This window comes from Alosa pseudoharengus, unplaced genomic scaffold, assembly GCF_046254945.1.
Source record: "Alosa pseudoharengus isolate Yale_2024_CS ecotype anadromous, Long Island Sound unplaced genomic scaffold, YU_APseudo_1.1 YU_APseudo_1.1_scf_19, whole genome shotgun sequence".
NCBI classification, from domain to species: Eukaryota; Metazoa; Chordata; class Actinopteri; order Clupeiformes; family Clupeidae; genus Alosa; species Alosa pseudoharengus.
This window is the reverse complement of record NW_027468657.1, coordinates 25746622-25769855: the sequence shown is the minus strand read 5'-3', so window position 1 is coordinate 25769855 and position 23234 is coordinate 25746622. Positions and strand designations below refer to the sequence as shown.

The 23234-nt window shown below is 40.3% G+C and overlaps 1 protein-coding gene across 1 annotated transcript; it reads right to left on the bottom strand.

Annotated features, from left to right (window-relative positions):
- Positions 1-13543, bottom strand: LOC143132530 (myosin heavy chain, fast skeletal muscle-like). Its single transcript, XM_076292106.1, has 38 exons — positions 13340-13543; positions 13088-13231; positions 12845-13001; positions 12716-12743; positions 12465-12582; positions 12284-12376; positions 11872-11935; positions 11689-11787; positions 11505-11608; positions 11285-11423; positions 9482-9600; positions 9172-9321; positions 8907-9077; positions 8517-8817; positions 8348-8418; positions 8173-8260; positions 7975-8092; positions 7756-7879; positions 7515-7651; positions 5127-5382; positions 4770-5012; positions 4500-4676; positions 4266-4411; positions 4076-4166; positions 3604-3993; positions 3270-3515; positions 2974-3170; positions 2675-2858; positions 2429-2594; positions 2221-2345; positions 1822-2130; positions 1464-1667; positions 1227-1352; positions 959-1129; positions 769-873; positions 595-690; positions 127-258; positions 1-37 (listed from the first exon to the last, which is right to left on the bottom strand). The coding sequence occupies exons 1-38, from the start codon at positions 13541-13543 to the stop codon at positions 17-19; spliced, it is 5814 nt and encodes a 1937-aa protein (XP_076148221.1). The 3' UTR covers positions 1-16.
- Positions 13544-23234: the final 9691 nt, after the last annotated feature.

Below are 23234 nucleotides of genomic sequence, written 5' to 3'. Positions count from 1 at the left end.
GAAGATTTCACAGGATTTACTCTGCAGCCTCCTTGCCCTGAGAAAGAGAAATTGAGGAATGAAATGAAATTGACTATGAACATATGAAGGCTTATAATACATTAAAATATGGCAAATTAGATTTACCTTTCCAGAATCACGGCTCTTTGCTCTCATCTTGTTGACCTGGGATTCAGCAATGTCAGCACGCTCCTCAGCCTCCTCCAGCTCATGCTGAACCTTCCTGAACTTAGACAGGTGGGAGTTGGATTGCTCCTCCTAATAATGAGAAAGTATGTTTGAGTGCAGATGCTTCTGTTTTGAAGCAAGCCAATCATTTTTTGTGTTAATGAAGATTAATTTATGGTCCAGGTGATAGCAGTTCTTTTAAAATGTTTACTTTAAAAACAATGGACTTAAAGGACTAAGAGGTACAAAATGTTGTGTTCATCCTTCCTGTTGCATTCATTACAACTGACGATGGTGTTTGGATGAACCGAAAAGTTGTTTATCTTTTATTATTTTAGTCCAGTGTTTTCATATTAGACATTATCGATTTTATTAATGCGAAAGGCAATACATTTGACCATATAGGCAACACAAGAAACTACTTACAGCTTCCTCAGCCTGTCTCTTGTAGGCTTTGACCTTCATCTGCAGCTTGTCAACCAGGTCCTGCAGTCTGTTGACGTTTTTCTTGTCCTCCTCAGTCTGAAAAGAAAAAAATCTGTCAATCATTGTCCTCCTCGAGATCAATGCTGTTCAATAGTGGTTAAAGAAACTTTGTACCTGGTAGGTGAGCTCCTTCACTCTCCTCTCGTATTTGCGGACTCCCTTGACAGCATCAACACCACGTCGTTGTTCATTCTCAACCTCACTTTCCAGCTCACGAACCTTTACATAAGCAAGATTTTCATTTCACAATGTCTTCATTTTATTTATTACATTCTGAATATCCCACCCAAGTTTAATCACTTACCCTGGACTCCAGTTTCTGGAGTTGTTTCTTGCCACCCTTCATGGCCAGATTCTCAGCCTCATCCAGGCGGTGCTGCAGATCCTTCACAGTGACCTCCAGGTTCTTCTTCATCCTCTCCAGATGAGAACTGGTGTCCTGCTCCTTCTTCAGCTCCTCTGCCATCATGGCAGCCTGAATAATGGGAAATTGTGTTTTAGATCACACAAGCTATGCACAGTATTTAGCTCATAATATAAAGTACTAAAGTTCAAAACAAAACATTGCTCACATCAGTGATGGCTTTCTTGGCCTTGTCCTCAGCATTTCTAGCCTCCTGGACGATGTCATCAACCTCACCTTGGATCTGAACCAAGTCAGCCTCAAGCTTCTTCTTGGTGTTAATCAGACTTGTGTTCTAACATTCAGAAATAATTTCAAATATGGTACATGGTATATACAAATATTTTGAAAGAACTGCGAATACGATTAAAAAGATTTTTTGGGGGTGAGAAAAATATATCCCCACCTGAGAGTGCAGGAGGCCAACACGCTCACTAGCATCAACCAGCTCCTGTTCAGCCACTTTGCGGCCTCTCTCTGTCTGATCCAGAGCAACTCTGAGCTCCTCAATCTCAGCCACCATCAGGCCGTTCCTGCGCTCCACCATGGCAACCTGCTCCTTCCCGTCTTCTTGTCCTCTGACAGCATCATCAAGATGCAGTTGGGCATCCTAATAAAAAACATGGAATGAAAAAAGACATGCCATACTACCAAGAGAGAGTTTGGACAAAATCATATAATGATTTATGGACATTCTTGAACTATTAAACAAATAGTAATTATGGTAAGGTAGGATCCTTGTACTGCTTTATTGCGTAACTGACCTTGAGTTGACCCTGCACATTTCTCAGTTGTTTCTGGGACTCAGCAGCCTGGCGGTTAGCATGGCTCAACTGAATCTCCATCTCATTGAGGTCTCCCTCCATCTTCTTCTTGATTCTCAGGGCATCATTTCTGCTCCTGACCTCAGAGTCCAGAGTGCTCTGCATGGAGTCGGCTATCCTCTGGGCATTCCTCTTGATCTGCTCCATCTCCTCATCCTTCTCTGCAAGCTTCCTGTCAACCTCACCCTTAATCTGGTTGAGTTCAAGTTGGACACGAAGAATCTTGGACTCCTCATGCTCAAGAGTTCCCTAAACAAGAAAATCAAGATTTTTTAAATATAAACAGCATCTTAAAAAATGTTTCTCACTGTGTAGGAAAGCCCTCCTGATTTTTTTTACCTCAGCCTCTTCCAGGGCTGTCTGGATCTCAGTCTTTTCAGTCTCTACAGTCTTCTTGGACTTCTCAAGCTCATGGATGCTCTTTCCAGTTTCACCAAGTTGCTCAGTCAGATCCGAAATCTCTTCTGCAAATATGCAGTTATATTACAGCAAACATAGTCTTAATATTTTTTTGAGTGGGATATGTATTGGGTTGTTTTTGACTCACGTTGCAAATTCTTGCTCTCCCTCTTCAGGGTCTCAAGGTGGTCAAGAGACTCCTCATATGAGTTCTTCATCTTGAACAGCTCAGTACTGAGAGAACGAGCCTCTTTCTGGGCACCCTCCAACTCGGCCTGACCCTCCTCGTACTTCTGCTTCCATTCTGCCAGGACCTTTTAGAAGGAGTTGTTTTTGTGAGTCTTATACTTATTCACCTACATTCCATATCTGAATGAGGTTTTGGATATATTACCTTGTCAAAGTTTCTTTGCTTCTTGTCAAGGTTGGCAGCTAGACCATTGGCTCTCTCCACATCAATCATGAGGTCCTCAACCTCACCCTGGAGTCTCTGCTTGGTCTTATCTAGAGAGGCACATTTTGAGTTGGTTGCCTCGATTTGCTCCTCAGCCTCCTGGAGACGCTGGGCAAGCTTTTTTCTGAAGGAAAAAACATCAGATTTAAGACAGAAAATATGATGATTTTTTTAAGAAAACAATTGTTTTAGTGAACAAAATATGTCCAAAATTGTGTTTTTGCATCTTTAGCACATACTTGGACTCCTCAAGCTCCTCAGTGCGCTGAATGGCATCAGTTTCGTACTTGGTCCTCCACTGAGCAACTTCGCTGTTGGCCTTAGACATGCCACGTTGAAGCTCAGCCTTTGCTTCCTGCTCCTCCTCAAACTGCTCCCTTAGAAGGTCACAGTCATGACGAGCTGACTGAACAGCATGAGCCAGGGCATTCTTGGCCTGTTTGTTAACAAGTAAGGGTGTTTATGAAAGCATTTCCCCAAATGTGATTGATGTAGTCCAATTTCTTCATTTCATGCATACTGTAGGTAACAGTACCTTGACTTCCTCTTCATTCAGTCTCTTCAGCTCCTCAACTTGCTGTGTGAAGGCCTGCTTACTTCTGGTCAGCTGGGATACAAGAGCATCTTTCTCCTCAACCTGGCGGCTAAGCTCACCATTTTCAGTCTGAAGTCTTGCTCTCTGACCACTGAGGTCATTGACCTGACGGGCACCCTCATCACTCTTAGCCTTGGTTTCACTGAGTTGGTCCTCAAGGGTGCGGCACATCTTCTCCAGATTTCCCTGTTTATGAAAATGCCAATTAGTAGAAAAACGTTTATTGTAAGTTGGTTTGTTTAAAAGATAACATGAGGGTAAACATCTCATCAACCTTAGCTTTAGCAACAGCCTCCATGTTGCTGGCGAGATCATCTATTTCCATCTTGTATTCACTCTTTTCCTTCTCAAGCTTCTGCTTGACACGTTGGAGGTTGTCAATCTGCTCTCCCAGCTCAGCCACACTGTCTGCCTGCTTCTTACGGAGAGCTGACGCAGTGGCTTCGTGCTGAAGGGTGGACTCTTCAAGGTCACGACGCAGCTTCTGGAACTCAGCCTCACGCTTCTTGTTCATCTCAATTTGAGCAGCAGTGGCACCACCAGCCTCCTCAAGCCTTTCACTGATCTCCTCAAGTTCCCTGGAGAGATCAGCTCTCTGCTTCTCAACCTTGGCACGAGCTGCACGCTCAGACTCAATCTCTTCCTCTAGTTCCTCAATGCGGGCCTATTGAAAAAAAAATATTATGTTAGTACAACAGAAAACTGCAAAAACACTCAGAGTTTGAGTTGGTGAAGAATAATTAAACCTGAAGCTCCTTGATCTTTTTCTGTAGCTGAGCACCAAGCGATTGTTCATCTTCAATCTTACTAAGAAGTTGACTTGTTTCAAAGTCCTTCCTGATTAAAAAAAGATTGAAGAAAGGAAGAATCATTTTTGAAGTTGGCTGCATACATGGGAATAGAACAGTGATATTTTATAATAAATAATGCCTTTACTTCTTTATCTTCTCCTCTGATTGCTGCTTGTCATTCTCCAGATCCATGATGGTCTCCTGGGCCAGCTTCAGGTCACCCTCAAGCTTTCGCTTGGTTCTCTCAAGGTCCATACGGAGCTTCTTTTCTTGCTCCAGGGAACCCTCAAGCTGTCAATTTAAAGTGTGAGGTGAGTATGTGGTAAATGGTCAGATTTCAGTGTGAGAAGTTGTCAAATGTTGATTATTTTGTACTTACATCATCCACTTGCTGTTCAAGCTTAGTCTTTGATTTGGTCAGAGTGTTGACTTTGTCTTCCTCTGCTTGAAGATCATCAAGAGTCTGCTGGTGGGCCTCTTGGAGGGCTTTCTTCTCCTTTGTCAGCTTAGCAAGGGACTCATCCTGAGAGGCCATCTCTTCAGTTAGGTTCTTGACCTGCACATAGAAAGTTTTACATCAGTGAAAAGTGTAAATAAGATACTTCATTTTCCGACAGACTACATTGATTGGCCCTTTATAAATCCCAACCTTGTTCTCGGTGGCATGTTTTTCCTTCTCCACTTTGGCTAGCGTCAGCTCCAGATCATCAATATCCTTCTTGAGCTCAGAGCACTCATCCTCCAGTTTCCTCTTCTTGGCAGTCAGCTCAGCATTGATTTCCTCTTCATCCTCCAGTCTCTCGGTTGTCTCTTTGAGCTTGGCCTCGAGCTGGATCTTACTTTTGATAAGACCCTCACACCTCTCCTCAGCATCATTGAGACCCTCATTTCCCTATTGTAAATTAAAGATGGGAGCATGACAATACATAATTTGTATTGAAAACACAATGCTGAGACTGGGTAGTGGTATGATTGTGAATATTGAAATGGTACAATATACACTTACAGATGACACTTGCAACGCCAGGTCATTCCTCTCTTGCACCAGAGACACCATCTTCTCCTCAAGCTCCTTCTTCCTGGCTGTTGCCTTTGCACACTCCTCTTTGAGTTTCCCAAAGTTCTCCTTCATGTCGGCCAGCTCCTTCTCAGTTTCAGCACTTTTCAGCAAAGGCTTGATCTTGTAGTAAACCTTCATCCATGGCCAGGTCTTGACATTCATGAATGAGCGTATATTGTACTGGATGGTGTAGACAGCCTCCCTACACAAGAAGGGTGGTGAAATGTATCCTTAAATATAGGTTGTAGAATGACTGTATAATTACATGAATTGTGTAGAAAGAAGGGATGCATCCATATCAAAATCGTATATGATCATTTACTACCAGATCACCGATCTCCTTCGCAGTTCTACCTTTTTTTGGCTATGTTTCAGTCTGACTCTGTTTGTCTATGAACTAAGACACCAATAGCCTACATTAGACAGAAAGTAGCCTAATGGTGCATTCATAAATGAGTTTAGTCATTCGGTTGATACATAAAACATCTCAGTGAATTCAAACTCTCGTTTGGAGGCACTGCATAGTTGCATAAGGTGTGTGTGTGTAGCCTGTACATGTCTTGTACTGTTAAATTTAACTATTGTATTGTTGTTATTTGTAGGTGGCTTTGGACAAAAGCGTCTGTTAAATACCATAACCATAACATAATGAAAATGGACAGATCCCGTCATCAGCTCAACTCTTATAACAGGCATTGGTGGAGGAAGTACTGAAACTCAGTACTTAAGTAAAAGTACAAATAAGCAAAGAAATATTTACTTTAGTAAAAGTAAAAGTACCACAATGACAACCCTACTTAAGTAAAAGTAAAAAGTACCTGCTTTTAAATGCACTTTAAGTATTAAAAGTAAAAGTATTTGCATAATGAATTATTCTTTTAATATCTATATTCTAATAAAAAAAAAAATTGGGCTGTGACATTTTAATTAAGCTAGTTTTAGGTTATACTAGGCTAGACTTACCATCTGTGGCCCAGTTTACATTCTGACTTACAATTCTGGAGAATGTAATTCTGGTTATCTATTAGGGTGATCTGCTAAGTTAATTTAATATCATTCAGCAAAACACAAGAGCCTTAAGTTTAACGGGGTAGACAAGGGAAACGTCCAATGGATCCTAATGCCAATTCTGCTGGTCCCGATTGAACAGAAACGTTGTTGAGAAAGATGTCTTTATGATAAGGTTCAGTTTCACTTGCACAGACGCACATAGACATTGCCAATTGTAGCCTCTTTATTTGATTACACACAATTACGAAATATTTCCTAATCTGGAAAATGTTTAGTTTTTTTTCGGCCAGCGGTTCTATAATAGTCTACCATTCATTTGTGCCGCAAATGATCAGACGTGATCATTGTAACTTCGCTGCTCCGCGGACTAGCAATCTCATCGGGGAGGAGGCCCTAATGCTGCAGATAATAGAGAGAAAAGCAAGCATATGCTCGGGGCACAGATAGCCTACCGAATGCAGATGGCTACAAGCTCACGCTTTGCCTGGTCTAGACTAGAAGCCTATGTTTCAAAGCTGTAGAAGTGGGGCACGTAGCGCTGTAGAATCTCAACCCAGCCCCCTGGTAAAACAAACGTGTTTCTCAGAGACAAAAAAACTGATAATAAGCCTAACTAAAAAGGAACGATGGTGTTGTAGAAATGTAGCGGAGTAAAAGTACAGATAATTGCTGCAAAATGTAACGAAGTAAAAGTAAAAAATATGCACTATAGATTCTACTTAAGTAAAGTACAAATACGTGGAAAATTTACTTAAGTACAGTAACGAAGTATTTGTACTTTGTTACATTCCACAGGTCTAATCAAATATAGACCAGAGGAGGCGCAGATGAAAAAATAGCATGAGAAACACTTGACACTTGAAACTCTTGTATTCATGCTTTACATTGTCTCGCCAACACCGGCATCTACCATTTTTGCTGTAGGCCTAGATCTGTACAGGCAACCGACTAGCAAAGCGCAAAGGATATTAGGCACGAATAGGATGATGGTCTCTGTATTTTTAATTTTCCCTTCACTCTGCTCCACGGCAGCTGAAACTAAACAGTTTTATTGCCCAGAAGACCTATTGCTTAATACCAAACCTATGGTTTGATACCGTCACATGTCCATGACGATATCGAGACACTTTTGTTATTGTGATATCGTGAAATTGACAATATCGTTACATCCCTAGTAGAAAGTGTAATAGGATCTTCTCAGACATATTTTTGAGTAATACATTTCATGTAGGGATAACGAGGTACACTTTACAATTAATAGGCCTACTACTCATACTATAGCAGTCTTTTGGACTTCTGAGTTCCTTTGATATACAAATTTACCTCCTTTCCATCATCTTTGAAAACTCCCTCCTCATCAGGTATGCACGGCAGAGAGCCTGAGTCATTGTGACCAGGGAAGCCAGTTTCTCATCTCGCATCTCCTCAAGGTCACCCAGCAGACCAGCTTTGAAGAACACCTGAGGGATGAATGAAAATATAAGCATCTATCTAACACAGAAAAAGCTGTACTCTAGTTTGTACTCATGAGATACAGATAATAGATTGCATGAAACCTATCTACCTTTGTGTGTCCAAACATGTATTGCGTGTGATCAACATCAATAGATCCCAAGAGCTTCTCAGCAGCCTTCTTGTTATCAATGAACTGGCCGTCAGGAATGACACTGGCATTTAGCACTTTGTATCTGGACAGAATAAATAAATGTCCATATAGAGCATTACTTTTCTCCTCTATAAATGCAGTATTGAATAAGTGTCTTCATTGGCTTTCTCAGTTCACCTCTGCTTGAAGTCACCATAGAGGATTCTGCTTGGGAAACCCTTTCTGCAGATTCTGATACCCTCCAGCACACCATTGCACCTGAGCTGGTGGATGACCAGGAAGTTCTGCATATAACCTGTCAAATACATGTCATTAGATCTCAATGTAATACATGAGTAATGCACTCATCTTTATTGACTTCCAAGCGCACTTTACCTGGTTTCTTAATTTCATTTGGAATCAGACAACGCACAAAGTGAGGATGGGTGCTCCTCAAGTTGGTCATCAGTTTGCCCAAGTTCTCCTGTTGAGATAAGAATCCAATCACAAAACATGCCCTCACCTTTCTTTTAGATGATTGATTTGTTTGTTATTGGATTAATATACATGCCCTGAACTGTGATGACACTGTCTGCATGGAGCCACCCTTCTTCTTCTTCTTACCACCACCACCACCAGTCTCTGTTGACATATTATTCAATTATTGAGGTATACATATATATAAATTCATCAATGGGTATTTTTACATTAGCTTGTAGACTTGTGTAGTTTTTTGTTACCTTCAACAACAGGTGGGTACAGGACAGGCAGGAGTTTAACTCCCGACTTCTGGTACAGCTGTATAACAGAATCGTTCAGTGGATCCTTGTTCTTGTCCAGCCACCCAGTAACATTGTAGTCCACAGTGCCAGCATAGTGCACCAGGGAGAAGTGGGCCTCAGCCTTGCCTTTGGCAGGCTTGGGCTTCTCAAAGGCCTTATTTTTGCCAAGATGCTGGTCATACAGCTTGTTCTTGAAAGTGGTGTCAGAGGCCTTGGGGAACATGCACTCCTCTTCAAGGATGGCAAAGATTCCCATAGGCTGTTGGAAAAATGAGCTTAGTTTTAAAAGTGAATATTATAAAACAATACAAATCTAGCACTTGGCTCATTTGACTGTTTAAAACTGACCTTCTCAATGAGCTCAATGCAAGCGGCTAAGTCCATGCCGAAGTCAATGAAATCCCATACAATGCCATCTTTCTTGTATTCCTCTTGCTCCAGAACGAACATGGTGTGGTTGAAGAACTGTTGCAGTTTCTCATTGGTGAAGTTGATGCATAGCTGTTCCATGCTGTTGTACTGTGATTGAAAAACAGTTTGTAATATGAATGTTCCCTACTGAAATTATTCTACATTGTGGTGTGAGTGAAAAATGGTGTTAACTTATGCTTACATCAAAAATCTCAAAGCCAGCAATATCCAGCACACCGATATAGAACTGCCTTGGCTGTTTAGTGTCCAACATCTGGTTTATACGAATGACCATCCACAAGAACATCCTCTCATAGATGGACTTGGACAAGGCCGAAACTGAGTTGTTGACCTGAAACAGAATATTTAAGCAGGGTTCATCCTATGCTTTGAGACCAAAAAGTAAAATGCTTATACGATAAAAGCAGGCCATTTTACTAATAGTAATTCTGTCCTAATACTGCCAAATGGTTTGTCATTTTAAGTGAACTTTTTAGTGACTAAAATAATACCTGTGGCACAGTCTGTCCCTTGGTGACATACTCATTTCCGACTTTCACTCTTGGGTAGCATAAAGCCTTCAGCATGTCAGCGGAGTTCAGGCCCAAGAGGTAACAGATTTTGTCAGCAGCTAAAAAAATGTGCAACAGTGAAGCATTTTGGTGAAATGTATAGCGACCAATTTCATACTCCACACTCCAAACAAATTTGGGACAACATATGAAACAAGTTTGTCCACCTCAGTCTCCTCTTCCTAGATCAAAACGTTTGTCCAAGATAGTGTTAGGTTAGAGGCTATATGTCTCACAAAAACATAAAGGTATCTGAGTGACCATTGTTTTGTAAATGTTTGTCTTTAAATTAAGATAGATACTTTCTTAATCTTAATCCAGAGGGACATTTAGAATATGAATATACATGATTACACATAAGTTGATATAAATAACATGATGGTATGACAATTTTGTGCATGGTCATGGTGTAGCATCGGTAACATTGCTGCTTGACAATCAGTCGTCCCGGATTCACTTTCCGAATCTGCCAGTGCCAGTCCCAGTCCGTTTTTGTCATTTTTGATAAACGTGTTTACTAGATATCAGTCATATTTAACTTTAAGGGTAAGGCTATTTGCACCCCTGGTACAATTAGCAGTGTATGCTATTTGTACCCTGGTGCAATTAGAAGTGAATTCTATTCATACCCCAGTGCACACAGCAATATGTCCTATTAGTACCCCGTCTGGTACAAATATCAATGTATGCTATTCGTACACTGGTGCACACACCAATGTGTCCTATTAGTACCCCGTCTGGTACAAATATCAGTGTATGCTATTTGTACCCCGGTGCAAACAGCAATGTCAAGTCAAGTCAAGTCAGATTTATTTGTATAGCGCATTTAACATGCACAGAGTGCAACCCAAAGCGCTTTGTGTTCTTTGTGTTCTAGTAATACCCCGTCTGGTACAAATATCAGTGTATGCTATTTGCACCCCTGTGATTTATTCTGGCATATTGATCACACAATGTAATAATAATTAAAAAAAACAAGCAACATGTTTTTTTGTTGTTACGTAACAGGGTGTGAATAGCTCACCTGTGTAATAGACACTCTGAATAAGGCATGCTGTTTGCATTAATGTATAGTTAGAAGTGGATGCTATTCGTACCCTGGTGTATATAGTACTGTATGCTATTTACACCCTGGTGCATGAACTAGCTAATTATAGGAATCAAAACTTCCGTTTGAGAACCGATTTCTTGTTCAAATTGCGCGCCTTCTCTCCAGAGACGTTGATACACATGCACACTCACTCTGCAAAAACGCATCACACAGGAACCGAACCCCGGTCTCCCACGTTATCCCACGTCTGTGACCACTGCACTATCCTCTTCAACATGTAAATGGTGATTGCGGGTAAACTTATAATTTATAAGCCTGAACGTCATATTCACGAAATTTCTGTTAACTAACAAACTGACGATTGTATGTGTTCACTGAACCAAGAGTATGAAAATAAAACACAACTTTTCAATCTAAAAGTTAATCTGAACAGATATTAGTGCCGAAACCTTTCAGAATTCTTCACTTTCTGCTGACGAAAAAACGAATGTTTTTTGTGCACGTGAGCAATGTCTTTTTGTTGTTATGTCACCGGTGTGAATAGCTCAGCTGTGTGGCCAAGGCTATTCATACCAGGGGTGTAAATACACACTCCGTAACTTTAATTTAACATAAAAAAATTATCTCAAAAACTAAGAGTACCTTGTAGTTATTACTAGAACTGACTGATTAAGTAGAGTGTTGTAACCTACTCTCAGTGCCATCAGGCTCAGCCTGCTCTTCGCGCTGCTTCTGCTTGAATTTCATGTTGCCATGATGAAGCACAGCACCAGTCAGCTTGTAAATGGTGACTTTCTCCTCTGCATTGAAACCCAGGATGTCAATGGCATCCTAGAATGATAAATTATTTGATTATTTTAAAACTATCTTCAAGAAACTGAAGAGGGGAAAACCCATTATTTGAAGACTTACATCTGTGGCATCCAACTCCTCTTTGTCATCAATGCTCGCCACAGTGATCTGACCCTGACTGCACATTGGGAAGTCATAGGGGTTGGATGTGATGAGGGACATTTCTGTCGAGATTAAAAAAATAATTTACAAATTCAGAATTACATTTATTGATTGAACGTTTGGTGAAAACCAAAAACCGTACCTATAATTTCAGGCTTGTGGTTGGTCATCATCTGGAAGAAGATGTGGTAGCCTCTCTCATCAGGAAGCTGGAATGTCACTCTAGACTTCTCCAGCAGGTCTATTTACGCAGGGAAGGATGTATTGTCAATTGATACATTTAAGGCAATAAAAGAACATTTCTACTTGGAACAATTATACTTACAAGTCTCAATATCAGCACTAGCCAGTTTTCCAGATGTGGCAAAGTGAATTCTGATGAATTTTCCCTGTTTGAGATTACATTTTGACATAACATGTATTCATTTAGCTCATGCTTTTAACCAAAGCAGGTTACACATGAGGAAAATACTCAAGTATTCAATAAATATTCAGTAATAGAACTAAGAGTAACAATAAATACTGCCTTTACTAATAAAAAAAGCAAAAGATGATAGTGTAGAGGTTTACATGTAATTAGACATTGGAGGATGTTTTGAAAAACAGATATTAATAGATATAAAACAAAGTGGGTGCATGATAAGTTTGAGTTAAAACAAAAACCCTAAAAAGTTGATTCTATCTAAAAACAAAACAACAAAAAACATGTAAGAGATTAGATGATAAACTAAACTTACAAAACGTGAAGAGTTGTCATTCCTCACTGTCTTGGCATTACCATAAGACTCCAGCAATGGGTTGGCGGCAATAATCTGGTCTTCAAGAGAGCCCTGCAAGTCAATACATATATCGTCATTGAAGTTAATGTCTGTGTTGCTATGTGAATATTAGCCTATTAATATGCAAGTGGTCCTGTACCTTAATTTTTCCACTGCTGCCGGATGATGCATCTTTCTTCCCACCAGCCACTGCAATTGTTGCAAAGTACTGGATGACACGCTTGGTGTTTACAGTCTTGCCAGCACCAGATTCTCCGCTGTATTAAACAGAAGATATTGCAATTTTTTATATCATCATTACAAAGTGTACCAGTAGAGTACATAGAAGATTATGTAAAGGTTTAGCCTTTTAATAATGTAAAAAGTTTTAAGGGATGCATGGACACTTACGTGATCAGGACAGACTGATTCTCTCTGTCTGTGGGGAAAAATAGAGATTGACATGAATGGTTCATTTTACATAAATGAATCAAATATATAATGTATTATTCAGTGATGGATTTAAAACTGAAAGCATACCTTGGAGCATGAACTGAAATGCGTTGTCAGAGACAGAGAAGATGTGGGGAGGGGCCTCCACACGCTTCTTGCCTCTGTAGGCATCCACCACTTCTTGGTCGTATACTGGGAGCCACTTGTAGGGGTTCACAGTGACACAGAAAAGTCCAGAGTAGGTCTAGAATGAAGAAATTAAGAAGATAGTTTTCTCAGCTTTTCAAATTCATTTTATTTTCTTAATTTATTTAAAAGTGTAAGGCTTACGTAGATCATCCATGCTGCATAACGCTCTTTGAGGTTATACAGGACAGACGCTTCATTGAGGTGGGTCATCATGGCCATGTCCTCAATTTTGTCATATTTGGGAGGATTCAAGGGGAAGACTTCGTCATCCTTCACTGTCTTTTCCTAAAACCAATGTAGAAAACAGCTTTATCAAAGAGATGTATTCAAAAAACTTTTTGTAAAAATGACATTTTTACATCAGAGCAATTTCAACAGCCTTGCTTAAAGTACCTCCTTGGTTTCAACCGTTTCAACGACGACTTTGCCGCCTTCCTTCTTTTTAATTGTACCCTTGACGTACAACTCCTCTTTATCAACCACAAAGCAAGCAGTCTTTGCATCAAAGGGCCTGGTTTGGGCCTCAAGTCTCTCCCTCTCGGGCTTACGAAGGTAGATGGCAGCTTTGCCATACGTGGCCATATCACCGTCCCCCATGGTTGCTGGTTACTGCATTAATCATAAACATGAAGAGCACAGTTTCAACATAAAATGCTTTGCACAATCAGACATGTACAGATACGGTACTGTAAATAAAGTGGTTGACAGTCATTAGTGGACAAAACCACAGTTGTTTGTCAGACTTCAATATATGAAGCTTATCAATGTACATAGGGTCCTCAAACTGCAATTTATTAAAAAGTCAAATAAAAAACAGTCCTTTGATATCTAAATAATAATGGAACCAATTTATTGCATTATTGCAATTATTGCATCATTGTCCTGAAATGTAATCCCATCCCCCATTATACTATTCAAATACATTGAATATAGGATTGGCAGTACGGCAGACAGTAGTAATGAAATCGAATAATAACATGGATTTTGGTGCCTTATTTTGATGCCACTGAAATCTCTGCCTATCTGCCATCTGTAACATCTTGCTCTGATATCACCACATTCTATACAGTTAGAGTTAGTTCTATACAGTGTGTTGATAAACACATTAAGATATAAGCTTAAAGAAGAGGTGTGCACCAAATAGGCTAGTGGACTATGTTTGACAGTTTGCGTGAGCCCATGCTATCACAAGCTCTTGTCAAAATCTAGCAAATAACTACACACAAGTAAAAAGGCTATGAAACACGTCTAGTTTACACAAAAACTGGCATTTATTTGAAATGTTATCAGCAAAGTTGTAATGTGAACATTTTGTTTCATGGTACTGTATGTTCTGATAACTTTCGACCTACATAATAACATTAATCTATCATTCATGAGACCCATATAGCGTCACAATGAATTTGAAGCTGATGCAAAAAGTTTGCTTGTAAAAACATAAATATGTAGGTGACAAACATACCTCTGCTGTTAAGGAGGCTACAGAACCATCACCGCATGTTATTGCTAATTAAGGTGCTCTGACAGGAGGTAGCCTAAGGTTTTGTGCATAGTTGCTGTTAAAATGCCTACTAGCGCTGGGGGGTCGGGGGTTCCATGTTCCATATGTGTTGTGAATGCATTACTTGAAAAGAACTAGCTCCAGTTAACAGTGAAGGTAACAAACTCTTAAAAATGTGAAAAACATGAACTTGAAGAAGTGAAAATTCAACAATATGAAATATGAAAATTGAACAACTTGAAGCTACATCTATCAAATGTGAACATGCTTGAAAGGTACTGGCTTGATGAAATTCATTCTGGACTCTCTATTCGACCACATAAAGACCTCGGGATACTTCGGTTTGGCTTTAGGGACCCTCTACTCACTACCACGTAAGTGTTATGTTGTTTGGAACTGTAGAAGAGGTACAAAAATAGCGTTTTGTAGCGGCGCAATTGAAATGCCCCGCTCACTTCCAGGCTACGAGTTGTGACTGAAAACGGTACAATCGAACTTTCTCAAAACACATCCGAATGACATAATTTTGATGTCAACTCAACGTATGTACCCCCAATCATCCGGAAATCGATCTGAAGTGCATTTTACTCTGGATAATTCCTTTAACAAAATATGGGAACAAATGGAACTAAACGTGCATTACGAATATAGTGGGAGCCCTGTGCTTGTTTCCCTGCAACAAGAAGGTTCCATCAGGGGGTGATGGAAGACAGTGACACCCTCAGTGTGTTTGAAATGTCCAGTCGATTGCGCAATTTGGTCATAGTTGCAGTCATTGCAGAAAACCCGGCCTCGCATAGATACGTGGTGGGAAATGGTAGCAACGTTTTCAGCGCTTTTACGGCTATCTCGGGATATTCTGCTTTGGTTTTGATCCAAAAACCCGCCAGAGAGGTTTCCTCATACACACTCTTAAGACCACCGTCATTTGCAATTTCGATCAATTGCTCTTCCTCCTGCGCTGACAAATTATGACTATTCGGGATATTGACAAATGGGTTGCGGACCCACTCATTGGTTTGCCGTGGATCTTTGGAGGATGGGAAGTAGCCTAACGCTCAAACTCATTTGAAAGCGCAACAAGGTGATCGCGCACCAGCTGCGAGAGAAAGGGCCCTGCCTCAGTCTCTCCCAAAACCCCCACTACTGTTTGGAACATATCAAATACACCCCGTCCCCATTCATCCCCACAAATCAAGCTTGGCTTTAAATGCAGCGACTTTATCATTCTCCCCTGGAGTGACAGGTTGAGGTAATTAAGCAACCCGAATATGCCACACAGGTAAGCGAGTTTTGGCACCCAGTCCTCATCACTAAAATGTGCAGCGGTGACTTTTTTTCTGTAAGAAATCTCTGCAGCGGCTCTCGAACACTCTGACCAGTGACCTGCTAAAGATGCTTGTTTTTTGTTGCTCATTCTAGCAGTTTAGCTAACTTTGTGTGACAATACCATTCGCCAAGAACTGATCAAGTGAAGTGAGCTGACCTGAGGCTGCGCACTGCTGAAGGCAATATGTAAAGTGTGGAAGGCGGGACAGACAGACGTAAGAAATTATACCCTAGCAAAATGCAAACATGCGTGCAACTGCATATAGGCCTATGCCATGTAAAAACGTGACATTATTGCGAATTAAATTGAGTTTAGTTTGCATGCATTTTTTTTTTTAACTCATGTCGTAGGCTACAGCCCGGTTAGGAATGTCCCACGGCCCGGTACCGGGCCATGGCCCGGTGGTTGGGGGCCGCTGGTCTAAAGAGAGTCAGATTGTATGCTTAAAACATGAGACTGCAGAGTAGACAGTTTAAAAGTTGAATGTAGATAGTTTAATGGATGTTGATAGGCAGATTTTTTAATGGATGTTGATAGATAGTTTAATGGGTGGATGAGTGAATGGTTCGAAGAAGATGGATGGATAGAAAGTTGGATGGAATGTGCCTTATATCCTTGTAAAATACAGAGACACAGAGGGTGTCGGCCTAGTTGAGCAGAATGCAGTTGATACAGGTGCAATCAGTTTAATTGTCTCTTAGGGCCCGTCCACACGGAGACGCTTTTTAGGTTAAACTCAGAGGTTTTGCTTCGTCTTGGCCGAGCGTCCAAACGAATTCTGTAAACGCACTGCCCGAAACCGCACCTTTCTGAAACCTGGTCCCAGAGTGGAGAAATCTGAAACCGTAGCCCGTTTAGACAGCGAAACCGCACATCCTGCTTGCGATGATGTCATTGCCACACCTCAGCTGCCCTGGACTTGCACTTGCAGTATTGCCTAACAATACTAGTTTTCATACATGACATTACCTACGATTACACTCCGTAAGATAAATATCACAACTGGTGCTGCGCAGCGCCGATAGCTTATGACTTGGTGGACTGAACACTGTTTTCCCCGGTGTTTTTTTATGCATTCTAGCTACTGTCAGTGACGCGAGAGAACTTAAGTTATTAGGAAAGTGCGGTGTAAGTTTAGGCTACATTAATTTGTGCGTAGTGCCAGTGTCATTCATTTATTTTACATGTCTTACAACATATATACATGCATTCACAGTCGAGTGAAATCAGATATAAGCATACAAAGACGCTTAGAACTCACGTTAAGCCGATGGTAGCACACTGAATGCGAATGCGCGATTTGATGCAGGCAAAAGTATTGACTGTTACTAACGAAGGTTTTATAGCAATAATATAAATGTGGCGACAGAATAGCCTAGAACTTGGGTAACCCTTGCGTTTAGTAGCATAATTGCGGTGATGGCCAAAACTAATGTGAATCACGGACTATCCTACAACCAAAGAAAGTAAAGGTGATTAGTAGGCCTACCTGCATTAGCCAAATAAAGGACGGGAATGCACCCTTCACAAACCGTAAAATAAAGTTTATTAGTTTTACAGTTGACTACAGTTGACAGTTCACCATCAGTCCACACAAACAATTCTGGTTACCTTGCACTAGCCATTTGGTCGTAGCCTATTCTGTCTGTTTGTAAAGCGCAAATTTTGGTCAATTTCTGTAAAGAAACAATGCCACCTATATGCCTGGGGTATGAAGTAACGTGTTGAGTCGTGTTGAGATGGATGCGTTTGGACGCAAATATTCTTGATGCGGTTTCAGGGAAGACGGAGGAAAAAAAGATCGGTTTCGTACGTGTGGACAGGGCCTTAGAGGGGGCCTAGTTGAGCAGCTGGCAGTTGATACAGGTGCAAATCAGTTTAATTATCCCATTGTAATGTCATAGTGCCAATGCAAAGTCTATGGGGAAAAATAAGCTTGTTTTTTGTTAATAACTCAGAAACGAAAAATACATTACACAGGTGTCCTTTTCAAGACCTACATTACAAAGTTTGAACGAAGTTTCTACGTTAAACGGTTTAAAGCTGAATTGGACACAGACATTTTGGTTAGAAGAATAACTACAAAATTTAAGTGACAGTTGGAATGGCTGAACAGTTCAATAGTTGAGTAGTTTTTACATTACATTACATTACATTTGGCTGACGCATTTTTAGCCAAAGCGACTTACAACATGGTAACAATTTTAAGTTTTAAAGCGATTCTCAACAATTTTTGGACAATTTAAAGAACAGTTTAAAAACAGTAGAGTACAGTAAGAATAAGTGCATCGGTGAGTGCTGTTACGTCTCAGTTCAAGACGGCTGGTGAGTGCTAGGATCAGCAAGACTTGTTGTGAGTGGTGCTATGAGAGGAGATGTTCTCTAAAGAGCTGGGTCTTCAGGAGTTTTTTGAAAATGGAGAAGGATGTCCCTGCCCTTGTAGGAACTGGCAGTGTGTTCCACCAGCGAGGAACAACAGAGTTTAAATAGTTAAATTGTTTAATAGTGAATAAATGGATGTGCATAGGTAGATAGTTTAATGGATGTTGATAGACAGATTTAATGGATGAAGTGAAGAAAAAGAAAGTAGGGAAAAGAAAAAGGAGCTATCCAGTTCAATGGAGAGAGACACAGAGAAGAGGTTCTATTGAAGTTGCTGCTGTTAGTGAGAGAGCACATGTGCAGTTTATTGCATTCTAACAAAGAAGCTACACTAGGCGCGTAACTGAAGCGCTACGTTCGCGACGTGTAAAAAATATTTTAGAAGACTGGTCTAATTTTTCGCACATACGCGCCGCTATTACGTCTGGTGTAGCTACTTCCATTGATTATAGTGGGAGCTGGGCCCACTTCCCCGAAAGCATCTTAAGCCTAAGAGCGTCGTAAAGTCCCTCTTACGAACGTCTTAAGATTTGCCGACTGTTTCCCGAAACCATCGTAGCTTAAGAGCATCGTGAAAACACTCGTGGATCTACGAGTGCTCCAGAGTACTCGTTACCGGCTAAGAGCGTCTTAACAGTACTTCTCACTGAGGTCACCAACAGGACATACAGAGGAATTACAACTTAGAATACATAATCCAATTTACGTTCCCATTCTTTATTGTGTTTACCTGTGATGAATCAGATTTTAGCGTGCAAAATAGCCTACATTTAATGGTCATAATAATGTGATGAAAAGCGGACAAAAATGCAATCAAGTTATGAAACGAGACGTTGCCAGAATAGTTTGACATTATCTTTGCTAAGTGAATATTTTATTAGGCCTATGAGGTAAAAAGCAGAGAAAGCAACATGTGGTTTAGTCTGTAGCCTACTGCATCAAAATCTAAGCCTACACATTTCCTCTCTTTCTTACTCGACTTCTTTCTTATCTTCAAACGTGTTCTTAAGTGACACCGCGAAAAATTATTGCATGGTGCAACAATCTAATCTTAAAATAATTAAAATTATTTATGTCTCTGTGTGGTATATAACCTACTTGGGATGCTTACATGCAGATGTCAAAGTGTTTCTATTTTCGTATTGATGTGAATTAATGTGTAGATCCGAAGTTTAAATGGTAGGCCTATAGCTGTGACGTGCAGTCACCTGACATCACCGTCAAATCAGGGGATATTTCAGAACTATTAACGTGGACAGCTCCCCTTAAGAGCATCTTAAGAGCAGCGCACGCGCGTTCACGCTACGAGCATGTTCGGGAAACAGTCGGAAAAACCAAACGAACGATCGTAAGATGAATCGTAGAAAACCCTCTTAAGAGCGTGTCTCCGTCGTTATCGGGGAAGTGGGCCCTGGTCTGGTGTAGCTACGTTCCCATTCTTTATTGTGTTTACCTGTGATGAATCAGATTTTAGCGTGCAAAATAGCCTACATTTAATGGTCATAATAATGTGATGAAAAGCGGACAAAAATGCAATCAAGTTATGAAACGAGATGTTGCCAGAATAGTTTGACATTATCTTTGCTAAGTGAATATTTTATTAGGCCTATGAGGTAAAAAGCAGAGAAAGCAACATGTGGTTTAGTCTGTAGCCTACTGCATCAAAATCTAAGCCTACACATTTCCTCTCTTTCTTAATCGACTTCTTTCTTATCTTCAAACGTGTTCATAAGTGGCATCGCGAAAAATTATTGCATGGTGCAACAATCTAATCTTAAAATAATTACAATTATTTATGTCTCTGTGTGGTATATAACCTACTTGGGATGCTTACATGCAGATGTCAAAGTGTTTCTATTTTCGTATTGATGTGAATTAATGTGTAGATCCGAAGTTTAAATGGTAGGCCTATAGCTGTGACGTGCAGTCACCTGACATCACCGTCAAATCAGAGGATATTTCAGAACTATTAACGTGGACAGCTCGCCTTAAGAGCATCTTAAGAGCAGTGCACGCGCGTTTACGCTACGAGCATGTTCGGGAAAACGAACGATCGTAAGATGAATCGTAGAAAACCCTCTTAAGAGCGTGTCTCCGTCGTTATCGGGGAAGTGGGCCCTGGTGTAGCTTAGCCCTTAGTCGTTAATAGCCCTTTATGATGTCATAATGCTAATGCATAATGGGGGAAAACAAGCTTGTTTTTTGGTAATATCTCAAAAAGTATAACGTTTACAAAAAACGAAAAATGCATTGCTCAAGTGTCCTTTCAAAGACCTATATTAACAAAGTTTGAACAAAGTTTCTAGCTACGTTAAACGGTTGAAGCTGTATTAAACACAGAAATGTCATGCCCTGTAATAAGAAGACTTCGGATAACAGAACAGTGCATTTTCATGCACTGTAAAAATATACAAATAAGACCATGAAAGGAGCTACACCTGTCCCATAGAAATTAAAATGCTATGGCACAGGTGTGTGCTGTAAATGCCCGCCGAAAGATTTACTTTCCCAGAATGCAAGTAGCTTGTTTGAATCGTTTAGCTGTTCAGATAATTCAGATGTACTGTAAATTAGATGTACCTTACCTTTTCCTCCCAAAAGAAGATTAATTTCCAGTTGTTATGAGTATCTAAAAATGATTAAAAAAACATACGAAAACAAATATTTTAGTATATCAATAAATGCAATGCAGTAATCGTAAGTGTATTAGTTGCTTTAGAGATGACACATTCTCTAATAGGAGCCACCTCCTTTCTGTGTCTGTGTCTGTGAAAGACTTACTGTGCACTGGAACCCCCCCCTTTTTGCAGCCCTCCCATACTCCCAGCAGGTCCTTTTATTGACACTTTTCTGTCAACTAAGCAGAGCTCTAATAAGGCAAGATGTGTTTGATTTATGTGTTTGGAAACATTTGATACCTGAAGATGCTCATTATGATAAAAAGTTGTGGTTATTTTTAACTGAGCAGAAAAAAATGGAATAGAAAGTTAATTGAGCAATGTTGCCCATGATTGTTTCATGAACAGAATAGTTCAGCATATATTTTGATGCCAGTGTTCTACAAATACAACTGTTATCATATATGACAATTATAGAGCAATGTCTGCCCCATACGTCTGTTTGACTATGCATTTTTGCTTCAAGGGCTTTCTTGTTTGTATTTAGATGTGTCTGGCAGCTTTGTGTGAGTTTTCTTGTAGTTACTTCAAATCAGTTTACTAAATTTTATTTCCCATTGATTTGTAGGCTCCCTGAAATAAATTGCATGTAATTAATATATCCATCAAATATTAATGTGCTGCATTCTATATATACCCATGTTTTGGCAGTGATTTAAATAGTAACTTTTAGGGCAATATTCCAAAAGTGAAGAGCACCACAGATTTATTACTGGTGTTGGGTGACAGATTTCTTCTAAGCTCCATAGATGCCTGAAACAGAGCTAGTGGGCGGAGCGGAGCATGAACGAACGAGGAGTGGAGTGGATGGAATTTTGTTGGAGCGCAGATCGCATTTTAATTTACACTGTAAAAAAGTAAAAGTCAGGGCTGTCCCATTTATCAAACCATATTACGTTACCATTACATGAAACAGTCTAGTTCTGAATAAAACACATCCTTATTGTGTTCAAATAGTCATTTCGATTGAGTAATCCTCTTTTTCTAAAGGGAAAAGAGGGTTTGTCACACTTACTAAACCACAAAACATTAAACAAATTGGAAATTAAACAAACTCATGTTTTTCTTTCAAACACAATGTTATTACGTTGAACTGACACAGCAATGAATTCATCCAACAGAATCATGTCAGATCAATGTGAAGCACCTAAGTACTGAACCATTAAAGGTGCTATGTGTAATGTCTGCCAAAAAATCAATTCATACTCCACATTCCATAAAAGATGGGGGCAGTATACCTCCAGAAAGTGAATTGGTCTACCCTAGAGTAACAACCGAATTGCAGTTTGGCTGGCGGTTATGTTGCCCGCATACCGCCTCCCATGGCCGAAACTGGTATTATGATATGGCTGTGGCTAGTAATTTAGCATGCTAATTCAGGTTGATATCTCTGCAGCACTATACCTTGTCATTTTTTTAATGACATCATCACCCTTATTTCTTCTCATTCTTTTCATGCGTGTAGCTAATTTTTTGGATATTTTTACCTCAATTCTTACACATGGCACCTTTAAGGCAAATGAACATATGGGATGCCTTTGTGTCACCATTTCATTGTGTTCCCATGAGCCTTTGCAAGAACACTGAGATATTCATGCAGCTTGGGGAAGCCGTGGCCTACTGGTTTGCGCCTCGGACTTGTAATCGGACGGTTGCCGGTTCGAACCACGACCAGTAGGAACACCTGAAGTGCCCTTGAGCAAGGCACCTAAACCCTCACTGCTCCCCGAGCGCCGCTGTAGACGGCAGCTCACTGCGTGTGTGCTTCACCTCACTGTGTGCTGAGTGTGTTTCACTATTTCTTGGATTGGGATAAATGCAGAGACCAAATTTCCCTCACGGGATCAAAAGAGTGTATATATACTTATACTTAACAGTGTTGCCAAAAGTTTGAGTTTCTTAAAGAGGATTACATGTATACTTAGAGACCAGTTGAATTTGGAGCCGAGTGGTATCTTATGTTATGCTTTGAGATGAACCATGCTTTTTTCCCACCATGAATGTAGGCTAGAGCATGCACAAAGTATCAGTGGTTTCATAGCAGATGTTTTCAACTTCAATGAATGCTTCTTAATACTGTGGCACAACATATTCAAAGTTGTCCTTTAACATTGATGTTGCAATACTAAGTACATCTGAATACCTACTTTCCATGCCGCCTGTATAACACAATGATGTTGAAATGACTTAACGCAGCCCATGATGTGGCCTTGCTGCATGTAGAATGAGCCACCAGGCCCTCTGTGATTGGAAACCCCTGGTCTGAGTATGCCTGGGAGATGGTGTCCACCAATCAGTACACTCTTTGCTTAGACACTGGGAGGCCTGATTGCTTATCCCCATAGCACAAAACAGCTGTGAGTGAGCTTGCCGCAGTTGTTGAGTACGGCTGACATG

Bases quoted from the DNA above. Each gene is read 5' to 3' on its own strand.
- LOC143132530 (XM_076292106.1), bottom strand. From the start codon at position 13,543: ATGGGGGACGGTGATATGGCCACGTATGGCAAAGCTGCCATCTACCTT. The intron at 8,419-8,516 runs GTAACAAAAAAC...ATATGTCAACAG, and splicing joins GTACCCACCTGTTGTTGAAG to AGACTGGTGGTGGTGGTGGT. The intron at 2,131-2,220 runs GTAAAAAAAATC...TTTCTTGTTTAG, and splicing joins CAGCCCTGGAAGAGGCTGAG to GGAACTCTTGAGCATGAGGA.